This window comes from Suillus fuscotomentosus (assembly GCF_016647785.1).
Source record: "Suillus fuscotomentosus strain FC203 chromosome Unknown F5891scaffold_34, whole genome shotgun sequence".
Taxonomy (NCBI): Eukaryota; Fungi; Basidiomycota; class Agaricomycetes; order Boletales; family Suillaceae; genus Suillus; species Suillus fuscotomentosus.
In genome coordinates, this window is record NW_024539546.1 from 479,323 (window position 1) to 499,453 (window position 20,131).

Here is a 20,131-nt window from a genome sequence, read left to right on the forward strand (position 1 = left end):
GGTGACCTTACAAGATCGGTCCGCTCTGACCGAGGTCAGTCGTCCAACCTTTACAAAGAGAATATGGTTTGGAAAATGCCTCAGTCTGCTTGTCGCTTTGACAGAAGCCTGCGAGTCCGAATCCAGTTGTTGAAATGGCAGCTCCGCAAGCCATTGACCCAGAGATCCTTCCCCGTCTCGATCCCGAGTACGTCGCCTTCCATAATAAATATGTTGCTCATCTCGTTCCACCTCACTCTCTACCTTGGGATCCCGCCATCCGTAAGGGTGACACCGTACCAGGAAGCGCAGAGGTCTTGTCAGTCGGCAGTGTTCAAGACTATCACTTGAGCCACTGTAAGGTACGCGTCTTTACGCCGGAGGGCACTCCTCCCCCTGACGGCTGGCCTGCATACGTCTGGTACCACGGTGGTGAGTTTGAGGCACTTTTCAATTTCAGTGACATTGAAGCAGTGCTACAAGGTGGATGGACCCTCGGAAACATTAGCTCAGAAAACGCTTTCTGCTCTCGACTTTGCAAAGGTAAAATTATGAGGTGTCAAAACACACCAAGCGTTGTGTGCTTATCGCTAGCTTGTAGGAGCAAAATGTGTTGTAGCATCACCAGACTATCGTCCTTGCGCCAGAACATCCTTACCCCGCCGCAGTGGAAGATTCATTTGAAACGCTGCAATGGGTCTTTGATCAAGGAAAATCCCTCTTAGGGGTCGATCCTACGAGACTGGCGGTTGGTGGTTCATCTGCGTAGGTGATTGTCATCTAATGTATCGAAATTGAACTGACCACTCTTTTTGTAGTGGCGGTAATCTTGCTGCCATAATCTCCATGAAGGCTGCCGAGCTTAAACCACTGCCTATCCGTCTGAAGCTTGCACAGCTTATTGTTCCGGTGACCGACAACACTGCTCTCCACACGGACGATCGGTACCCATCTTGGAAGGAGAACGCAAACACAGTCTGGCTGAATACAGGGAGGATGCTCTGGTTCCGTAATTTCTACGTTCCAAAAGAGTCAGAAGGACCGAGTGGGACAACTCTCCAATCTTTGCGCCCGATGAGCTGCTAGCCAAATCTCCAAAGACCTGGATCGCGGTGATGGAACTTGACATTCTTAGGGACGAAGGCCTGGCATACGGCGAACGGCTCAAGAAAGTTGGCGTGCCAGTCTCACACAAACAGGTATGCAAAGGCGCCGCATCAGATTTTGGCTATGGATGGTATGCTTCCTCATACTGTTATCATACGAATTGATTAGGCTGATCATATTTATCCGACTTTTGTCTATAAGGGTAAGTCACAAGAGTTCATTCTCATTTAATGTTCTTCTCATCCACTCTTCAGTGTTTTAAGTGTCGGTCGCGAGCTCGTGAGTGATGCTGTTGAGAACCTTGCCGAGGCCTTTGGTACATTGTGAATAAATGGAGTTGCGAGTATCTTGTACCAAGTACAGTTGCTGAATGTGATAACGAGGATGTGGCCACTTTTTTCGTCCAAGCCTGTGCTATAGGTACTACTGTCATCTAGGTCTTTCCTACTGCTCAAGGCGAATATTATTGGTGTGCTACCCCTGTTCAAACAGAGTCTTGTCACCTCGGAATCAAGTAGTAAGTACTCATGTTGACAAGACTGAACATAGTAATTCTTGGAAAATCGCAAGTATGATAATCAAACTGCAGCAATCGCTTCGATCTCTACGTCCACATCCCAAGGCAGTCCACCAGCTTGGATACATGTACGAGCCGGCTTAGGGTCCGGGAGAGTCTAAAAATGTTGCCAATGAGCCAATCCCATTCAGAAGGAATGATTATGACAGACCTTGATATACACCTCGTTCATAGCTGCGTAGTCGCCCATGCTCTTGAGGTAAATATTCACTTTCACCACCTTGTCCCATGACGAACCAGCGGCATTCAATACGTCGGTCAAGTTAGAGAGGCATTGAGCCTGCAAAGTTCGGGTGTCAGGCAACACGTAGCGGGTTCATCATGATGAACTTGCAGTGTGGGCTTTGATGTCTCCTGGGACCACGTTGCCTGTACTGTCCATAGGGGTTTGCCCGCTACAGAAGATAAGACCCGGGATCTTCACAGCATGCGCTGAGGCCCATTGGTTAGTTTCATATCATCAACTCGTTCGGGCTCATACAGTACATAGGTACTAGCATCCTTTCGGGGCTGTTGATTTTTTGAACAGACATGTTGAATATCAATGGCAAAAGGAAAACAGATTCAAGGGGATTGGAACAATGAACTTGATATCGAGCTACATAATATAGGGACAAGTGCTATCCCGAGTAAGTTGTTCAGGTGACCAGACATCTTATCTTAGACCGTTAGGTCCTACTTGGCATAGATATCGCCAAACCACATGAGCTGCAGGATGGTGTCACAAGATAGCGGAGGAGACACATTCGCACTTACGGAGTCCGTTTTTCCGAAGCACCGCCAACGATGTAAATCGCTGTATATCGTTGCCGCAAGATCTGGACCAATCATCCGAGGCTTGTGTACCTGTGCATACCATGACCTAGTGACCACTCTGAAGATATCCCACGCTCCTGGAGTGCAGGCTTGTCAGGCTCACCACCAGGATAAAGGCAATCAATGACTGGATTTAGACAGTACGAGAATCTACGGCAAGAAAATGAATTCTCTGAGAAAATGAAACTCGTCATGAGATGAACAAGAATCGGCGATCAACCTGCCTGTGCTTGTTATCTTTTCTCCGGAAGACTATGCACAGCATAAGTTTGGGAACACCAACCGAATCGGCCAATAGAGACCTGTAGCATACAAGCATCAATATCTTCAAACCATCATCACTTCAGCATGGAATAAGTCGAGAAAAGGTCAGTCGAGTGGCGACCGCAGTCGGTGGAGATATTGCTTATTGATGTGCAGCCATTATCGCATCGGAGATAAATACCGCAGAGACCTGTTTGCCACCGAACCACCGAGCGTTCAGACCTTGTACAGCTTTCTTGGCGGATTCGATTGCGTCGAACTTGACGTAAATCTCACCCTGCAGTTACGTTCAAGAACTGAATCAAGAACTAAATGCGAATAGGATGCAAACCTGTGTCTCCCTTTCGACTTTGATGGCCTCTACTCTGCCATATTTTTCTTCACACTCGCCTTTGACATCGTCGGCAAGCTCTTTATCCCAGTCACGTTCAGTTTCCCTATAGCACAAGAAAGTTTGTTAGAAGAAAATCGATTGCTTGAATGTGAACTCACTCCTCTGGGTCAAACATATTCTTCAATAAGACAGAACGGGACTGCATAGCCTGTGGAATGTTCGGTTTGTTGCTGCAAATAAGTGTAAGATAAACCATCGGTATAGTTAAATTTTACATACACAAGCTGCGGCTTCGGAGCAGGCTCGATTCTAGCAAGTTTCTGCATTAGTGCTTGACGTGATGCTGCGTTCAAATTACCGCCTATAAAAGTATTAGTAAACAATTTGAAACGTTGATCAAAACGCACCGCCAGCTTCGTCCAACGAATCCTGCTGGGCGTATCGCACAGTGCCCTTTTCGTGGACTGTGTTGACTCTCAGCTGTAGCTGAAATTGAATGACAATCTATGAGTTTGCGATTTGAATGCCCTACCGTTCTACCAGCAAGCTCGAAACCTTCCATCTGTTCAAGAGCCATTCTGGCATCTTCGGCACGTTTATATCTGCTAAATTTAGCGGATGCTCAAAAGGCAAGACAACGTCCACTTACTGCACAAATGCGTAACCTTTGCTGCGCCCCGTCATAGGGTCCCTGTGCAAATCGACAAATTCCAATTCCCCGAAGGGTTCAAAGACCTGCTTGATATCGGATTCGGTAAGGTTGAAATGCAAGGAACCAACGTAAAGTCTGGAAAACAACACGTCACAACTTTGGAGCGAGTAGCCGAGGAGTTTGCTCACTGCATAGCTCCATGAGGCGCATGAACGCCAGGCGGAAGATTTAGGTTCCTCGACGAACTATTAGATGATAGAAACACGCCACACCTGCAAAACTCACCCGTCTCCTGGATGAAGCCTATTCCTTTCTGACTCAGTCAATTGAACCATGATAGGAAGACCCATTACGACTGTTCCGCTCAATGACATAGCTTTCTCTACCAAATCAATCGACCGGAACTCGACGTATCCAATACTACCAAAAGGCATGAGCATCTCAAGAACAATCTCAGGAAGTGATGGAACACACCCTTTAGAGCGGCGCGACAGCCGGTCCGTGACAATCCTAGAATCCATTACTGTGCCTTCACCGAGTTTATCCTCGAAAAAGTACCCAAGGTCACGCGCCGTGAGACGAGCGGCAAGCTGAGAAACAAAGACCGACCGAGCTTCCGAATCGTCTTCTTTAGGTTCGTCAGGATTGTAGTCTTCTGGAGCCTCGTATGTAGGTGAGGGTCGTCTGAATATTATGAGTAATAAGTCACAGTGATACAAAAGTAGCGTACTTGATTGGCGGGGTACTCATCCTCAACGAGACCTTGTCTGGCTCCTCCTCGTTAATTGAAGTGTCATTGATGGAAGGACGTTTGTCGAGTGCAGGATCCCTTTCCCTCCGGAACCGAGGGGGATCATCGAACTCGTCCCGTGGGTCACGATACCTACGTTCACGTGAGCGATCTCTACGGTCATGACCCCTTCGTGGACTGTCCTTGGGCGGAAGTCCAGCAGAGGACTCGTCCATGTCATCGTGTCTCTTCTTCTTCAAGCGTTCATCCGGGGGTTCATCAGTTTCATCCCTCTTGCGGCGCCTGTCACGGTCTCCCACATCACGTTCACGGCGATAAACGTCTCCTCGCTCTCGTCTATCGTCGTCACGATGACGCCTGTCTTTGTCTTTTTCACGATCCCGGTCCCTGTGGGACCTCTCGCGCGAGCGATCACGGTAATCTCGTTCACTTCCTCTGTCGCGACTACGTCGTCGTTTGTCGTCATAATCTCTTTCTCTGCGCTTTTCACGACGGTCACGGTCTCGCTCATGCGACCCAGAACGAAGAGACCGCTTCGTGCGATGGGTATCAGTGGAATGGTTGCGAGACCTCATGAGGATATCAGTAGGTAAGTTGAAACAAAACAATGAGTGTGGACGACGCACGATTTTCGGTTGGGGGATATGTCTATATCCATATTGCTTGGTGGTGGATGTGGTGGACAGTGTTTGAGTTGCTTGCAATGATTCGGAACAAACATGCGAAAACTTCATGTGGCAACACAGCCACACATTTAAATGTGATTTTTGGATACAGGCACTAGTACTAGTGTATACAAAGGACACGATACATGTAAGTACTTAAATGTGGTGGTACATAGGGTCAGGTGCTTAGTCGATGAAAATTGTCTACAAAAGCCCAGCCAACCTTGCTCTGACGCGCTTCTCAGCCTTGACGAGCTCCATCTCCTCTGATCGTTTATACAGCTCATTCAGGGGGTTCGTATCACCTTCCTTGTCGAGATCGTCCTCAATTTGGCTGAAAGCCTCACAGAACTTGCCGCTCAATATCTGCACGGGAGGATTCAGCAGTGTTTGGAAATTAAAAAAGCAAAATCATGCCTGGTTGTACAGAATGTCCTTGAAGTGTTCCCGCATGGCTCCTCCTTCGAGCTTGAGTGAACCACTCAGTTGACCATACTGGGAGACAGTAGAGTGGTGCTTGAGCTATTTGTTTTTTTACCGCGCATCAGTGACATATATCATTTTACTTCATACATATTCTTACCTGTGCGACGAAACCATCATCTGCGGCTCGCTCGAAGATCTCTGCAGGTTCTTTCGACATCCACCTGGGGGTGGATTCATTCATTACAAATAAAGTCTGAGAGAAAACTCACATTTCGTAGCAAAGGGCCTCGTCCGAGCATCCAGCATCCTTTAGGACATTGAAAGCTTCCCTAACGGCAACTATGTCATTTACGGTGGCGTTTGAAACTTTGGTAGTATTCAAACCTGAACATCATAATAATGTTGGGCCAGAGCGCCTGTTCAGCCATGAGATCCATCATAGTCTCTTCCCGCACTGACGAAGCAATAGCTCCCTGTTTGGTTGCACCAATGGCACGGGAAAGTGCAAGAGCTGCATCCAAGCCTTTGCCGGTTCCATTCTGCTCGACGGAAACAAAGCAAGGGAAACCACGGCCCTTCTGGTGGAGAGAGCGCACTGAAGAGCCAATCATCCTGTAAAAAAAGCGACAGCCAGGGATTGTGTAACTCGACAAAATGGTACAGTCATCGACTTACCGTGGCGCAACCATAACAACATCCTGCCCTGGCTGGAATTTTAACAAGTTGAAGAAAACATTGTACCCGGAAGCAACAACAATGGTGGCATCACTCTTCAACTTGGGCGAGAATTGCTCATTGAACACGCGGGGTTGAACCTGGTCTGGTATCAGGATAAAAAGCACTAAGGATTCCTGCAATTAGTTAGAGTTGAACAGTATGAATTCATGCATACCATCTGCAACTTCAGCAGCTGTTGCGAAGTCGTGTTCGACGTGAAAGCCTTTGGCTTTCGCAGTCTCAGCATACGAATCTACCCGGTTGGCAATCAAGATTTGATCATTAGGGATGCCACTGTCGCGTAAGTTCTGCGCTTGTGCAGACCCCTGATTTCCAAAGCTAAGAAATGAAATGAACGGGGTCCGAATACACTAGCAGACTCTATGACTTGCCCGAGGAATACAATTTTCTTGTTGCTCAGGACACCTAAGTCCGCGTCAGAGTCATAGTAGCTGCAAAATAAAGAACTTTTAAGATCCTCGTAGCGTTTTAAGACAATCAGACACACATCTTGGCTTGTCCCATGATGAATTCAAGTCGGGAGGGGAAAGTGCACTTGTAGAATGCCCATTTCCCTGCATCATAGGTCCTTATAAACCCATAGCGGCGGGGAGCAGTAGCCGAATAACAGCCCCAATGGCCAGTCACGTTCCCCCATTTTAGATATCGAAAGGAGGTGTGATGAACTTGTGCAAAGGTCATGAGGAGCACAAGATGATAGAAGACTCAGTTCGCGGACCGGTCGACACCGTCTGCCCGTACTTCATCCCGGAATTCCGGATGACGCTGTATATAGAGAGATGGATTCCCTGAGTTGTTCGACTATGGCTTTACTGGCGAACAAGATCGTGTGCATAACTGGATCGTCTCGAGGTATTGGTCGAGCATGCGCGGTCGAATCGGCTAAACATGGAGCAATTGGTTTAATATTGCATTACTTTGGAGACCAGGAGACCGAAGTGGAGCTTCAGTCTTTGAAAGAAGAAATATATGTGACGACTCACAATCACTGTCAAGTAGTCGGTGTGCCCGGTGATATCGCGAATTCGGAAACTTCAAAAAAGGTGCGCTATTTAGATTATAAACGACCAGCTGTTCGAGTTCTCACAATATCCGAAATAGATCGTCGAAGCAGGCGTCGAAGCGTTCGGGCGAATCGGTAGGACTTGTAAAACAAGAGATATTTTAACTGATGCTCAGACCAGATGTGCTCGTCAGTAATGCGGGAATTTGTCCATTCGCTGAGTTCTTGACGATGCCCTATGCTATATGGGAACGTACCCGACAAGTAAATTTGGATGGATCCTTTTACGTGGTGCAAGGTGTGTACCCTCATGACTGTAACACTAATATGACTCTAAGGTGATATCGCGTTTCGTGCAGCGGTGGCAAACCAAATGAAGAGCCAGGTCCCCCAAGGCGGATCTATCATCGGTCTGGCTTCCATTTCAGCGCTCGTGGGTGGCGAATTCCAATGGTTCGTATCTTGATACATTGATGAACGAGAGTCGACGTTTTAAAATGCGTAGTCACTACACGCCGACAAAGGCAGGTATCGTGTCGATGATGCAAAGTTGTGCTATCGCTCTTGGGAAGTATAACATACGCTGCAACGCTATACTTCCTGGCACGATTGCCACAGACATCAATAAAGAGGACCTTGCGAATGAAGAAAAGCGGGAGTATACGATCAAAAGGACTGTGCTCGGGAGACTTGGTGGTACGGTTCAGCTGAAAATATGGGTGTGCGCTATTGCTGAAGTTTGATCTAAATATAGCTCCCGACGACATAGCTGGGCCTATGGTGTTCCTTGCCAGCGATCTTGCAAAGTATGTCACTGGCGCGCAACTACTAGTAGACGGTGGCCTGTTTGTCAACCTTCAGTAATATATTTTCTCCTGGTGCAACAAAGGAGGAACGATCGTCTTCCTCGCACGGAGAGCTAGTATGTGCATACCAGACACTACTTGTAATACTCAATCGATGCTCAGCCTTGAATGTTTCATGTCTGAGTAAGGAACACGTTCAGCAACCTGTTCAAACAATACTTTATGTGGACACCTACTTCAGTGGTGCAGATCTTTCCAATTTACTTGTCAATCTCCAAAAAACAATCCCAGCTCCTGTCCATTTACCACCGCTGGTTTCGCATCGACCAGAACGGTCGCCCACCGTGTCCATTCCGTCCCAGGGTTTCTCCAAGCGTGATTTGTCCCCTTCTGAATCACAACATCTCCCGCGTTCTTGAGGTGGGTTTCTTTCCCATCGTCTGTTATCAAAATGAGTTCCCCATGGACTATCCATGATATACTTCAGTCAGGGTACGTCGTGCACGGCGAAGGATATACGTACTGAGGATGTTATAGTCGATAGAAGGAGTCCGATGCTGTTCTTCTAGTTCCATCAATTTCGTATGTGTTAGACAACTCTACGCACCATCGGAGTACGAACGCCGGGACCAAGATCACTGTATATGAAATTGGTCGTGTTACTTGCAAATAATCCGAAGTCACCCACTTGACGGGCTCCGCCGTCCTCCCTATTGCGTGTGATTGAAAATACTGGGCTAGGATATTACAAGTATACTACTCACAAACAGTTGTTGTCATTCGTTGGCATACCATCAGTAGAAGCCCAGAATGTGCCCGTTCGATGACCATGTAAGCCTTCTATCATCACCTAGGTTTGGGACGATGATAAGTCATTCTTATGTGCTACTAGTAACCTGGATAGAGTGCACACCGATGAATGAACTGTTCCGTCAACTGAAACGACGGCTTGTCCGTCGCTATCATGCGAAGTCACGATGCGACGAGGACCTGGGAGAACTGGGGGTAGAGTACCAGACATGATGCTTTAAAGGAGGTAGGAACTGAGGTCGTGAAGCAATAACGATCTCGGTCTACCTAAGTACTTGCTGACTTGACGTAAATTACGGTAGTCTGGAAAGCTCCACGTTCGTCAGCTGGTATTTGATCATCATGATGTGGCCGATTAAAGGATGCGGATCGCGAATTTCCGCGTACTACGGTCCAGTTCAAATGGACCAAGCAATCGTGACATCATGATGGCACTGAAACGCTGACCAGTAAAGGACGGGAATCGCGGAACTCCGGGCACTACGGTCCCGATTAATGAATCTACATAGACACCTGATATCAGTAAGTGCGTATGTATATGAGTGATCTAGGTACGGCGTGAAGAAAACAGAAAAATCACCCTCAGTCGGATATAACGGACTGAGGGAAGAGTGAGACAGCGAGAAATCCAAATATATGTCTCTGTATGGTCGTAACACCGATAGGCTCGTGCAAGGTTACTGACAAGAGTTCGCTTGTTTCCTGAAAAGGTAAAGGCAGAACCCCAAGACACCGACACTACAGCAATGTTTAAGTGCATAGGTACAACAGTGTACATGAAATCTGGAGGAAGATGGCATAGATAGCACGCTAGCATTTAAGGAGCAGTATCTGGCGCCAGTCACTGTCAGCGAGAGCAAGGATCCATCAAAAATACTCACAATAATAATATTCATCAACAAGAGGTATCCAATCCTTCACGAGAGAACTGACGATTCCAATTATTGGCGTATTAGCGGTCTTCTCCACAACAGCCTCAACCTTGGGTCTAAAAAGTTTTGTGATATTATGCTTCAGCAAAAGTGGCAGCAAATGTACAAACCTCGAATACGTCTCCCATACAGAGCCACGCAGAAGGTACCAAAGAATATCCCTGTCCCTGCGGGCATATTCTTCACGTTCTAGATCTGCAGAATGTGATGGCGTCCGCCTCAAACTACGAGAGATAAGCTCCATCGCAAAAGCAGTCACGAGAGCCTTGCCCTCGTGTTTCTTGGTGCTTAACATACTCGCTACAAGAAAGTCGTGAGCATGTCAGATCCCGGCCCGTACTTTGCACTCACCATAAACCAAGGGGCGAATGATATAGATGCACTCGGAAAGCCACTCCAAGGGTGATGACATAGGCTTCATCAGTAGCATAGAGGGCTTGACAGATGACGTTGTAAGAGCTTTGGGGAGGAGATAATCCTCCACTGATGTGTCAGCACGGGCAGGTGGTGCGGGGGTGAGCATCAAAGCATTTGGCTGCAAGGGAATGTGATTATTCTTCAGATGATCCGGAGTAGGTGGGGAAGACGGCGATGGAGAAGTAGGAGCAAGCGTCGGAGAAGTGTGCGTAGAGCTAGGGGGCATCGATGCTGGATCAATGTCGCGTTCTGGAATTGGAGGAGACAAAAGTGGTCTTGTCGTGACTTTGAGTAGCGTGAACCGTAGAATCATTCTTTAGAAGTAAATTCAGACGCGAGCTCAGGGTAGTTAGAGCAACCTTGGAACTTACTTCACAGTTTCGAGGAACACAATACCTCTCCACCGGTTCTTGTCTGAGACTTTCCTCCGAAGCAACATTTCAACAAGAAGTTGAGTAAAGCGAATGAGCTCTAAAGATCGAGCCGCCCATTTGTATAATGTGACCTTGTCTGACCAGGCGCGGGTATAGCGCGTGTGCAAGGGGGTGGGAAGGATAGGCTTCCAATGAGGGTCACTCTGCACAACTCTGGCCAGGAGGGTATCATGATACATGCTGGATACATGGAGTATCGCAGACACTAAGACCGCACGTTATTGCTTGAACCAAACAAAGAATTATAGCAATGTTAATACTGACGACCCTCCGAAGCAAGATCGGCGTCTTTGAACCGTCCAGGTAGAAACCATGTTACAGACCTCAGCGAGGATTCGAGGGTGGAGATGGTAGAGACGTTTTTCACGAGAAAATTTTCATATTTTTTCAACGTTGACGACATGTATAGAGGGTCCAGTGTGTATACCGCGAGCTGGAGGTGTGTTGGACCTGGGAAGACTATTACCGCCGCTCTGGCCAACCGGGTAATCAGATGTAATCCCACGTGTCTTACGTACGTTCCCGCCGATTACAAGTCCTTTCTGCACAGTCAATACGACTCCGAGTGGGAGTAGGGAAATGGTACAAATATCATATTCACAATGGTAGCAGTAACATGCTCTCAAGGGTATATAGAGCGGTAATACATGAGGTTTGATGTTAGCGCTGCATGCACCAGGAATCATTTTGCAACTCATATAGCTTGCAAGAACATACCAATATTATAGGACGGTAGGTAGTGACACTTAAGTTCACCGGTTTAACCCAAAGCCCCTAGTCTTTGTCGCACTGCTTCCCGTTACCATGTTTACTCCACCCGCTTCTCGCACGCGCCTCTCCACCTCATTTACCTTGCCCTCGACTTCGCGCACAGACCCATCGATCCACTGCAGGCTATCCAAATGGCTGCTCAAGATCTGAGATATCTGCATCATGGGATCATCGTTTCCAACTGTCCCTTGTGACCCGTTCGGTATTAAAGATAGCGCATTGACCGAATCAATCATCTGTGTCAACGATCCAGATAAATCATCCAGATGAGCATGCAGCTCTGTGGCCAGCATATAACTGATGGGGAACGGAAATCAAAATCGTGCAGTCTCAACCCGAGATAATATTAGGTCTCACTTTTTATCCCGCTCAGTATCAGCAGGTCCAGTATCGAGCGCCCGCAAAGTACCGCTTTCTCCAAAAAGTTCTTCCGCAGATCGCTCGTACGCATCCAGGGTCGCAGAGAGGTCCTTCTGCTGTTGCTCGATATGGTCTAGAGCTTGATCGATGTCATTTTGTTCTCGTTCTACAGCCTGGACATGGGTAAACAGAGTAGCCAGCTGTATCATATATTGTCAGACGACGGATTCGATAAATGCGGAGCAAACATACGTTGTTACCATTTTCCATCAAGGCCCGATCCCATACAGCGACTTCGCCAGCGAACTTGTTGAACTCTCGGACATGCACTTCCAATTCAGATGACCACTTGTTTACTATTTCCTCGATGGTTTTCCCCCTGAGTGCCGATGGTGGAGGCACTACTACTGAAGTGGCGGTAGCGGTGGTTGCTAACAGTAGGAATGAATGGATGGATGGAGGATCAGTTTATCGGAAACTGCTCGTACCATCTTTTGGCTTTTCAGATTCCTTAGACAGCCCAAGGGTTGATTGTCCTTGTAGTGTGGCTGGGGGAAATGAGGTCGTAGACAGGACGTGCCAATAAGACATACTTACTTGTAGTGGCAGTGGTTGTGGATTTACCACCAAACAAGTTGGTCACAGGCGCTGTGTGACTGCTGAGGACGGACCTAATTCATCTGTAAAACGTGATCTCACCTGCAGGGGCTGTGGTTGCAGAAGAGGCGTTCTTTGCACCAAACAAATTGACTGGTGGTGTTGACGCTGCACAATATCCATCAGACAGGTCGTCGATACTGAACGCAGATAACTCACATGTAGGGGTAGTAGCTGCTGCGGTTGCAGGCTTCAGGCCGAAGAGACCGGTCGTAGGTACTATACAAAGGAGCATCTTTTATGAGCAAAACGATGGAGGCATTCAAAAGAACATACATGTACTGGCATCTTTCTTGTCTGACGAAGTATCCTTGTTTCCAAAGAGGTTGAACGTCGGAGGAGTAGTGGACTGCATTTCTTTGCCAAGTCCAAAAACACAACTTGGGACAATTATCGGTTCTTCCGAGAACGTCGACTTTGCAAACAAAGCCAAACAATTGCGACGCGCTCTTGAGAAGTGCTTCACTGTTTCACAACGTCAGACGGTGCTCCAGACACACCGTAGACGCGCTGTGGGCGGTGCCATCAGCGCTTGAACAACCCCTCGTAATTATTCGAACCACAATTCATTCATCAACACAGCAGGCTCAATGATACTAATAGTAAGTACTATCGACACGTACTTAATACTCAAACTTGAATGCTTCGCGATGACGCTCATCATTCCCTGACAACTCGAGGCTATCGTGCGCTTGCCGGATAAGTGATATGCCCCTCCTCTGTGACAGGAGCGGAAAAGGGACATGCCCATTTCATTCACCTAATTTCTCAAGTGAAAACCACGAACTTCCCGGCGTTCTTTCATCGCAACTCTGAATTGTTGAACCACCACAGTGCCTAGAAAGAACTTCGCGAACTGAATGTGGCCTACGGTACATCGGACGCCGTTGAATAGGGATCCCCATGAAGGGTCCACGTTCCGGTTGTGCACAGCAGCTTACCCTCGAATCAATGACGAATCCGCATGTTTCATAGCCTTGAATACTTATTACACACAGCTACACATATGCATACGATTGATTATGCATAATGACCCGTTGGACAATTCATATATGTAAAAAATTCTCAGAAGTGTGTACAAAGCTTGTCAACAAACAGGTACATTCAACAAGCAACCGATCGAACAATGAGAATCTCGCTTGAGTCATATGCATAATATTCCCTTTATAATAAAGTCTCTCTCCGCTCCGCTTTCCTGACTCTGATGCGCAGAGATTCAACTGCCAGCACTGCTACACTCCCTCCGTTGGAATACCTTCATGCCAGTCCAATCAGAGGTCAACTAGAGCCTTCAGATGAGGCTACAAAAAAAACCGGATGGCGTTTTCTCCAGTGCACAGACACTCCAAATGAGCTCAAGGTAGGGATAACAACTTTCTCTTTTGATGACTCTCAATCAGGCGTACTGCAGGTGCTTTTACCTCCCCGCACCGCTCAGCTATACGCTCGCCTGCTCAAAGCAGAGAAATCTGAGCTCGCTAAAAAGCTCGATGCATCTTGGGACCGTATCCTTGAAATACGGCACCTCAAGGATAGGATGATTAGAAAGTGCCAGAGGCTAGCTCATTCTTATTCCGCCAGCAAGCCTTCTGCGAAGGTTCCCTTCTTGTCCATCCATGCGCCACTAGATTTCAGATTAAAAGAGATGGAGAAGTGGATTCGCCTCCACGGTGAGCCTGATGAATCTAAGAAGGTTCCCGTGGGCGACTCCATCCGCCCACGCAATTCATTCTGCTGTGATCGCTGCACAAATATGGTTCCTCATCAACACACCATATCTCGTCGTCCATCCACCCAGTCTACCCATTCCCGTCGCTCAGCAGCACACTCTGATCATTCCACATCAAAAGCTCTCCCGACATCTCCCCGACGTGCTCGCTCCTCCAAGGCGAGTTCTATACAAAGCGATCACAAACCTTCTCCCGTTGCGAGCTCCATCATCCTAAATGAGAGTCATTCGCACCATCAAAGTCAGTCATACGAAAGCAGGGTCCACGAAAGTATACATCAGGAGGCCATGGATACCCAAGTACACGCGACTTTCACCGCACATGAGAATAGGTTCGATGATCATAGTAGCACTCAGGAGAGCAGAGTTCGAGACATCAGCAATATCCGCACGCGACAACACAAGCACTCCAGGAGTATGTCATATGATGCACGAAGATTTGCTGAGACTGGTCTCCATGAAATCACGCGCGCTATGCACGTCATTCCTGAAGCATCAGAAGTCGGTACCGATCCCAGCAATTGCTCAGCAGCAATGTCGGCCAGCAAACTATCGATCGTTTCGCCCGAACCATTGCCTCATCCGTACCATGGTTCCACTTCAGCAGTTTTCTTGAACATGGTCGAGAGTCCCGTAGCTGCTCCTCGGGTGCAGAGCATTGAGCCTGGCTATGTTCACCTCGCAGAAGATGAGGGCGTAAGCACACCTCCTTCCGAAGACGAACCTACCAGCGACTCCCCTCCTCAACCAAATACGCTTCGCAGACGCAGTAGCCTCAAACGCAGCAACAATGACTTGCGCCTGAGTATGGCGTTCTCCGCTAAGACCGTATCTTGGGCGATGGACCGCGACTGGGCTGATCAGGTTTCGAAGTATAACGCTGCGGCGGGTGAAATCGAGCATGCTGGTAGGTTTATTTCCCATATTCAGTGGCGTTGGAGGTTCACCAGTCTGTCCGTGAGACCGAGAATGGGATGCCATTTGTGCGACGTATCATGAAGAACTTGCTGGCATGAAGACTCTACGTCGAAATGTCACGCAGACCCTGACCAGGTTGCGCTTGGAGGCTGAAAAGCTACAACGCGAGGACGAGGTGATCAGGGATCAAGAGGATAAACTGCGAGCAGGATATAAGCAGCTCGAGCAGAAGCATGGACAGTATCGAGAAAAGGGTGAGCACTCGTCCTCGTGTTTGCAGCCTGCCCTGATATTGACTATAATTATCATCGGTTAGTTAAAGCCGTTCTAGAAGAGACCGAACAAGTTCTTACATTGTGTGGCACCAAACGAGATTCTTGAAGTCAATGATTCGTTCGATATATATCGGAAAGTGCTTTAAGCTTGCACATCTATATTGCTTTCCATTACAATGTACACAAAATTTACATACCCATATTTTGACTGCTGTAAATTACATGACGATATTGATGTTTTAGATTAGGCTCAACACCGGTTCATAGAGTCATGAAGGCATTAACAGCAAGTATGAAGAATTCCCTATGAAAGCCTTGATCGGGTACGTTTCGCTTGATTCCACCAGCGCCACACGGTAGCGAGAAAAACAGTCCCAATGCTAAGCGAAAAAAGTATGACCATGACGAAATAATTGTAAGGGCCCGGAGGATGAACGCTATTCTTCGGAATCTTGATGTTTTGTGAAAATAACCCTATGGAAAAGTAAAAGCCAATGATGACACTAGAGGACAGCTGCTAACATACCGATCGGAAATTGAAGGCACAAAATCCCAATACTAATGAGAGACAACACCAAAATGGCCTTGTCAGTGTATCCTTTGTTCATAGCGAGACGAGTTTGTAGCTGAGTCAGATATGCAGGGTGAGAATCGCTGAGCATGTGCTCATAGTGGTGAAGGGATTGCTGCAAAGTCAATATATGATCTGCAAAACAGCTCAGTTGCATCGCGAACGGTCGAAACAACTCGTTACCTTGAACATCCCCCATGTACATTGCGATTTCAAGGTCGTCGTTCCCCTGAGGGGATGTTGTTTGTCGTCCACCAATCAGAAAGCGTTTGCGAATTTGCGATATGACCTCCGACTTTGTAGCAAGAAGACGGGTCAAGGAAGTAACAAGTCTTCTCGCCCTGGCCATGCGCAGTAATGTGTTTGTTGTCGTCGCTTGTGTTCTGACCTTATGGGTCGTCGCAAAAGTATTCCGCAGATTTTGAAGGCTGCACTTTAAACGTCGGAAGAATAGTGGCTGGGTGAATCGAGGAAAGTATCTGGGAGGTGTTTCTCCCATTTCTTTCGAAGGGATATCTGGCAGTTTTTCGATGTCGGAATCACATTGGTCATCCGCAGGTATATGAATGAGATCAACAAGAGTGTTTGTCGACGAAGTGTGAGAGACGTCGTTGCTCGAAAATACGAGAGCTTCTACAGCTAGAACTTGTTGCTCGATCTCCTTGAGGAATGGAAAGAATGAATCCACAACAGAGTCCAATATGCCATGAGCAATCCAGTCTTGGAAGTACGTCAGTGTGAACAACATGCAATTCATACAATAGTTACCTGATGACATATTAAAGGAGTCCTGGAGAAGTTGAAGTCTATTCCTGACTTTCTCGATGTGTTCTGGACAAGGTTAGACATCGAGTTTTTCTACTAATATACAGGCCTACCTGAGACATCTGTGAAATAAAACTAAATGTCGTTAAGCATGGTCTTCACAAGCCCAACGTAAAATGCGAACCTACCGTGCAAATACCTTCCTTGAATACCACCACGTATATGTTAGCCTCTCTTAAAGCACCGTCGTCAGCCTTGTAAACATCATTACCCGGCTGCGTGACAGTTGCATTCTGTATAGTTCTAAACGAGATAAAATAATAACCCAGTCTTGAAAAGAGCTCCATTTTTTCGCGCGGATCTTGTTGAAGAATATCCTCAAGTGTGAGAGGATGAATATGTAGGAGCTACTCATCAAATCAGCATGGCATGCTGACGACACGAATGCACCTACCTTGCCAATTGCTTGTAAGTCGTCCCAAGTGGGACTGGCGACGTCAAGCCACCAGGCTTTGGGAGCTCGATTGAGCTCGAGCGAGCCTCTGGGAGCCGATTCGTTGGGCGTACGATTCCCTGAAGAGAATTCTTTCTGTTTCCCTTGGACGGAAGACAGCAAGGCGGAGGAGAGATCACCGAAAGACGCAGGTCGCGAGAGCACACCATTAGACATATAATCATGATGCGGGAAAAGCGGAGGTGTGCCAAGGCTGAATTGACGTTGTTTCCCTTTGCCCTTTTTTGCCCTTGATGCCTTCTTCAACGCAGCCTCCAAACGGTTGAGGACATCAGATAGAGAGACAGACTGCTGAGGTCGATCCAAAGATTCCGACAACCGGGTCATGGTGATCTCGGGATTCAAACCGGGTGGCAGGTATAGGGTATACCCTCTATCAACACATCTAATTTCCTGTCTGACCCTAAGACGAGCAGCTACCTCACGTTCGGAATGTGTGGAACGCATGTTAGCGAAGCTTGTTGGTCTCTTGCGCCGCCGACTATGGCGATGGCGAGAAGGCGTGTAGATAGAAGAGCGGAAAGATGTAGAACTAGGGGATGATGATGAAGTTGAAGCTGATGAACTTCTCCTTCGAGCCCAACGGGTGATTGCATTTTCTAATACAGCGGCAAGAGCTCCCAAGCGACCCGCGATGAAGGACCCGGATGATGTTAATGATGAAGTAGATGATGCAGGTGCTACCGACTCCGCAATGATAGGTAGGGCAGAGGGCACCTTGCCGCGATAGATGTCGTCCTCTGAAAGCATGTCTTTAAATGTATTTTGTGCTTCAAGGAAGGAGACGAAAGGATGTCCAAAGGATAAGAACTGTTCAAGACATCCGAGTCGTGGACTAGCACTAAAACAAAATATTCCTGCCTCTAACAAGCAGTGAGCACAGCTCTAACAGCCGAACGCCACATAAAATTAGTACAAAGCTCCGACCTCATTTACTTGCAACCGTAACATGGTACATGCACCGCGCGCGCGTTGAGTGAAATAATCCATATAGAAAATCATGGTATATATATGATAAGATTAACGTAATTCGAATCCATGAAATAGCAGTAACAAAGACTCGCTATTCATAACTGCGCTAACGGGCCCAACATGTGTCGGAGGCTTCCAAACAGAGATGTATCATGACCCGTAGTCTGAGATGTTGTAACTTGTGTTTCAGGGACGTCACGATCTGAGTGTGTTCCCACACGGTCTGCCTGCCTGGCCGAGCCGAAAGACCAAGAGACTGATCGCGTGTGTACTACTCCGTTTACCTGGTGGTTCAAATCGTGTTTCCCTTCAATATATGGCCATTTCTTCTGTAGCTCTTCCTCCAGAGGTAGCAAGTTGCAAAGAAGAGCGGGATTGGATGAAATTGAATGTTTCTGTCGGAGAACAGAGGGGTGGATTGTTTCGTGCGTGATGTCATCCGTGACCGTTGGAAGTTTTCTGACATTTGCCTGCGATAATACGAATATACCGGTGCGCGGACTGCAATAATCATATGAGCGCTCTGAATGAACAGTATGATACACTTGTCGACTTACTCGTGTGGGGGCTGCTCTCCCCAAGGCGCCACTGGATCCGATAGCGATAAGATGTATGCAGTATCAATGGACAACATGTCACCAATATTGGCCTGCATAGTGAGCGACGCATTCAGAAGCAATCGCACCATAGACTCAGACACTCACCATCATCCACGCAAGAGTTATGTCAGATAAGTCATGTTTTTGCCAGCCACCTCCGACCTATTGGTTTAGACGATCAGCAGATGGTTGCGATAATGAATGTTCATCGCTTACGTCTGAATGTTCACCTATGACGTACATGTGTTCATCGATGAGATATGCACAAGAATTGTATTGTCCCAAATCTTACCAGAAAACCAGCACTGTAAAGAACTCTAAGTAAAAATCTGCAAGCCAATCAAAATACAATTACCTGTTTCAAAATCTGCCCTTTCCGTCGCCCGCCGTCCGTTTGCGCAAATTTGCAGCAGTCCTAGAATAGATGTTGAAAGAAATCCCGTGAGTCAGTATTCGAACTTACAAAGTCTAGTCTGGTTTCGTTGATAGCAAGCGCATGATATGCACGTTCAATATGTTCCCCAAGTTCGTTGTTGGGAAAGCCAAAAATAGATTTTGTGGAAGGCGACTTATGCGTTAATTCTTCAGGTAGACCGACCGAACCGACAGTATCAAAAACACCGACACATCTGAAGACGCATCTTAGTCATTGTTACTGCCACGGATGAACCGATGAAGCTCACTTTATGGAGAAAGTGTTATTATCAGAGCGAGCTCTTCTCTTGCCCCGGGAATCAGGGGAGGTCCAGTGGCTCAACAATGCGTCGAGCTTTTCGATCTCTGAAGTGCAATCAAAATTACCGGAATAATGATAGTCAACGTGACAAACCTCTTTGGTCAGTCTCTTTGCCAAGTTTTTGGTATGCAATAAATATACTGGCAAAGCTATCCATGTCGGTGCGGTCTAGAACACCGATAGCACCCTAAATGAAGGTTTAGTTTCTGAGACGAGCGTCGACAGCAAAGGTCTACTTACGATAAACATGGCTACCATCCGTGCGGTATATGCACCCTAATGAAAACGTCAGCCATGGTGGAATTTCATGCTAGTGTACCATTGCATACCCTAGAGAAGCCAAAGAGGAATATCTTAGATGACGACGTCAGTCTGAAATGAAGAAGTCGAACGAAACAGGCTAATATCTTACTTCATCACCGGGGTGGTAGTTTCTGCAAATATATGTCTAAGCCGTAGTTAAGTATGTATTCGGCAAGACTTACTGGGCAATGAACGCATAAGCCTCTTGGACCTTTTCACCTGTATAGAGTCGTAAATCCTTGCCAAAATC

General features: G+C 47.2%; 11 protein-coding genes across 11 annotated transcripts; 3 read left to right on the forward strand and 8 right to left on the reverse strand.

Moving 5' to 3' along the window:
- Window positions 1-134: 134 nt before the first annotated feature.
- Window positions 135-1,413, forward strand: F5891DRAFT_1129187 (Alpha/Beta hydrolase protein; the record flags this gene model as incomplete). The annotated part of the gene is made up of 8 exons (XM_041364364.1): window positions 135-411; window positions 463-522; window positions 581-613; window positions 648-744; window positions 798-988; window positions 1,012-1,178; window positions 1,288-1,292; window positions 1,341-1,413. 8 exons carry the CDS (start codon window positions 135-137, stop codon window positions 1,411-1,413), a joined length of 903 nt encoding a protein of 300 aa, XP_041224840.1.
- Window positions 1,414-1,664: 251 nt separating this feature from the next.
- On the reverse strand, window positions 1,665-2,196 carry F5891DRAFT_1129188 (Endoribonuclease L-PSP; the record flags this gene model as incomplete). The annotated part of the gene is made up of 4 exons (XM_041364365.1): window positions 1,665-1,760; window positions 1,815-1,943; window positions 2,025-2,095; window positions 2,145-2,196. The coding sequence occupies 4 exons, from the start codon at window positions 2,194-2,196 to the stop codon at window positions 1,665-1,667; spliced, it is 348 nt and encodes a 115-aa protein (XP_041224841.1).
- Window positions 2,197-2,885: 689 nt separating this feature from the next.
- F5891DRAFT_1129189 (uncharacterized protein) lies at window positions 2,886-5,138 on the reverse strand (the record flags this gene model as incomplete). The annotated part of the gene is made up of 12 exons (XM_041364366.1): window positions 2,886-3,020; window positions 3,075-3,180; window positions 3,236-3,307; window positions 3,357-3,438; window positions 3,485-3,557; window positions 3,610-3,679; window positions 3,727-3,864; window positions 3,918-3,965; window positions 4,015-4,149; window positions 4,204-4,413; window positions 4,460-5,050; window positions 5,107-5,138. The coding sequence occupies 12 exons, from the start codon at window positions 5,136-5,138 to the stop codon at window positions 2,886-2,888; spliced, it is 1,692 nt and encodes a 563-aa protein (XP_041224842.1).
- A 211-nt stretch (window positions 5,139-5,349) lies between these two features.
- On the reverse strand, window positions 5,350-6,813 carry F5891DRAFT_1129190 (IlvN-domain-containing protein; the record flags this gene model as incomplete). Its single annotated transcript, XM_041364367.1, has 9 exons — window positions 5,350-5,511; window positions 5,563-5,667; window positions 5,729-5,792; window positions 5,841-5,900; window positions 5,956-6,183; window positions 6,247-6,412; window positions 6,464-6,627; window positions 6,681-6,740; window positions 6,797-6,813. The coding sequence occupies 9 exons, from the start codon at window positions 6,811-6,813 to the stop codon at window positions 5,350-5,352; spliced, it is 1,026 nt and encodes a 341-aa protein (XP_041224843.1).
- Window positions 6,797-8,297, forward strand: F5891DRAFT_423516 (NAD(P)-binding protein). The gene is made up of 7 exons (XM_041371779.1): window positions 6,797-7,233; window positions 7,291-7,352; window positions 7,411-7,447; window positions 7,494-7,610; window positions 7,672-7,765; window positions 7,818-8,008; window positions 8,067-8,297. The coding sequence occupies exons 1-7, from the start codon at window positions 7,089-7,091 to the stop codon at window positions 8,174-8,176; spliced, it is 756 nt and encodes a 251-aa protein (XP_041224844.1). The 5' UTR covers window positions 6,797-7,088; the 3' UTR covers window positions 8,177-8,297.
- Window positions 8,204-9,415, reverse strand: F5891DRAFT_423499 (uncharacterized protein). The gene is made up of 6 exons (XM_041371777.1): window positions 9,032-9,415; window positions 8,883-8,968; window positions 8,726-8,828; window positions 8,642-8,675; window positions 8,355-8,585; window positions 8,204-8,297 (listed from the first exon to the last, which is right to left on the reverse strand). Exons 1-5 carry the CDS (start codon window positions 9,137-9,139, stop codon window positions 8,386-8,388), a joined length of 531 nt encoding a protein of 176 aa, XP_041224845.1. The 5' UTR covers window positions 9,140-9,415; the 3' UTR covers window positions 8,204-8,297; window positions 8,355-8,385.
- Window positions 9,364-11,193, reverse strand: F5891DRAFT_423511 (peroxisomal membrane protein PEX16). Its single transcript, XM_041371778.1, has 6 exons — window positions 10,976-11,193; window positions 10,649-10,916; window positions 10,212-10,591; window positions 9,971-10,160; window positions 9,810-9,916; window positions 9,364-9,759 (listed from the first exon to the last, which is right to left on the reverse strand). Exons 1-6 carry the CDS (start codon window positions 11,112-11,114, stop codon window positions 9,746-9,748), a joined length of 1,098 nt encoding a protein of 365 aa, XP_041224846.1. The 5' UTR covers window positions 11,115-11,193; the 3' UTR covers window positions 9,364-9,745.
- Window positions 11,194-11,287: 94 nt separating this feature from the next.
- Window positions 11,288-12,967, reverse strand: F5891DRAFT_1040424 (Nsp1-like C-terminal region-domain-containing protein). Its single transcript, XM_041362018.1, has 9 exons — window positions 12,776-12,967; window positions 12,659-12,718; window positions 12,542-12,607; window positions 12,440-12,490; window positions 12,331-12,390; window positions 12,095-12,273; window positions 11,840-12,042; window positions 11,429-11,779; window positions 11,288-11,377 (listed from the first exon to the last, which is right to left on the reverse strand). The coding sequence occupies exons 1-8, from the start codon at window positions 12,852-12,854 to the stop codon at window positions 11,464-11,466; spliced, it is 1,014 nt and encodes a 337-aa protein (XP_041224847.1). The 5' UTR covers window positions 12,855-12,967; the 3' UTR covers window positions 11,288-11,377; window positions 11,429-11,463.
- Window positions 12,968-13,591: 624 nt separating this feature from the next.
- F5891DRAFT_1164761 (uncharacterized protein) lies at window positions 13,592-15,527 on the forward strand (the record flags this gene model as incomplete). Its single annotated transcript, XM_041365367.1, has 4 exons — window positions 13,592-13,859; window positions 13,911-15,135; window positions 15,191-15,400; window positions 15,463-15,527. The coding sequence occupies exons 1-4, from the start codon at window positions 13,704-13,706 to the stop codon at window positions 15,525-15,527; spliced, it is 1,656 nt and encodes a 551-aa protein (XP_041224848.1). The 5' UTR covers window positions 13,592-13,703.
- A 198-nt stretch (window positions 15,528-15,725) lies between these two features.
- Window positions 15,726-18,021, reverse strand: F5891DRAFT_954398 (uncharacterized protein; the record flags this gene model as incomplete). Its single annotated transcript, XM_041375254.1, has 7 exons — window positions 15,726-15,895; window positions 15,948-16,127; window positions 16,176-16,712; window positions 16,761-16,823; window positions 16,871-16,892; window positions 16,946-17,164; window positions 17,212-18,021. 7 exons carry the CDS (start codon window positions 18,019-18,021, stop codon window positions 15,726-15,728), a joined length of 2,001 nt encoding a protein of 666 aa, XP_041224849.1.
- A 141-nt stretch (window positions 18,022-18,162) lies between these two features.
- F5891DRAFT_1040444 (uncharacterized protein) lies at window positions 18,163-19,929 on the reverse strand. The gene is made up of 11 exons (XM_041362019.1): window positions 19,908-19,929; window positions 19,819-19,854; window positions 19,672-19,765; window positions 19,526-19,622; window positions 19,306-19,471; window positions 19,198-19,257; window positions 19,135-19,147; window positions 19,059-19,072; window positions 18,948-19,004; window positions 18,801-18,892; window positions 18,163-18,744 (listed from the first exon to the last, which is right to left on the reverse strand). The coding sequence occupies exons 2-11, from the start codon at window positions 19,834-19,836 to the stop codon at window positions 18,339-18,341; spliced, it is 1,017 nt and encodes a 338-aa protein (XP_041224850.1). The 5' UTR covers window positions 19,837-19,854; window positions 19,908-19,929; the 3' UTR covers window positions 18,163-18,338.
- Between the last annotated feature and the right edge of the window lie 202 nt (window positions 19,930-20,131).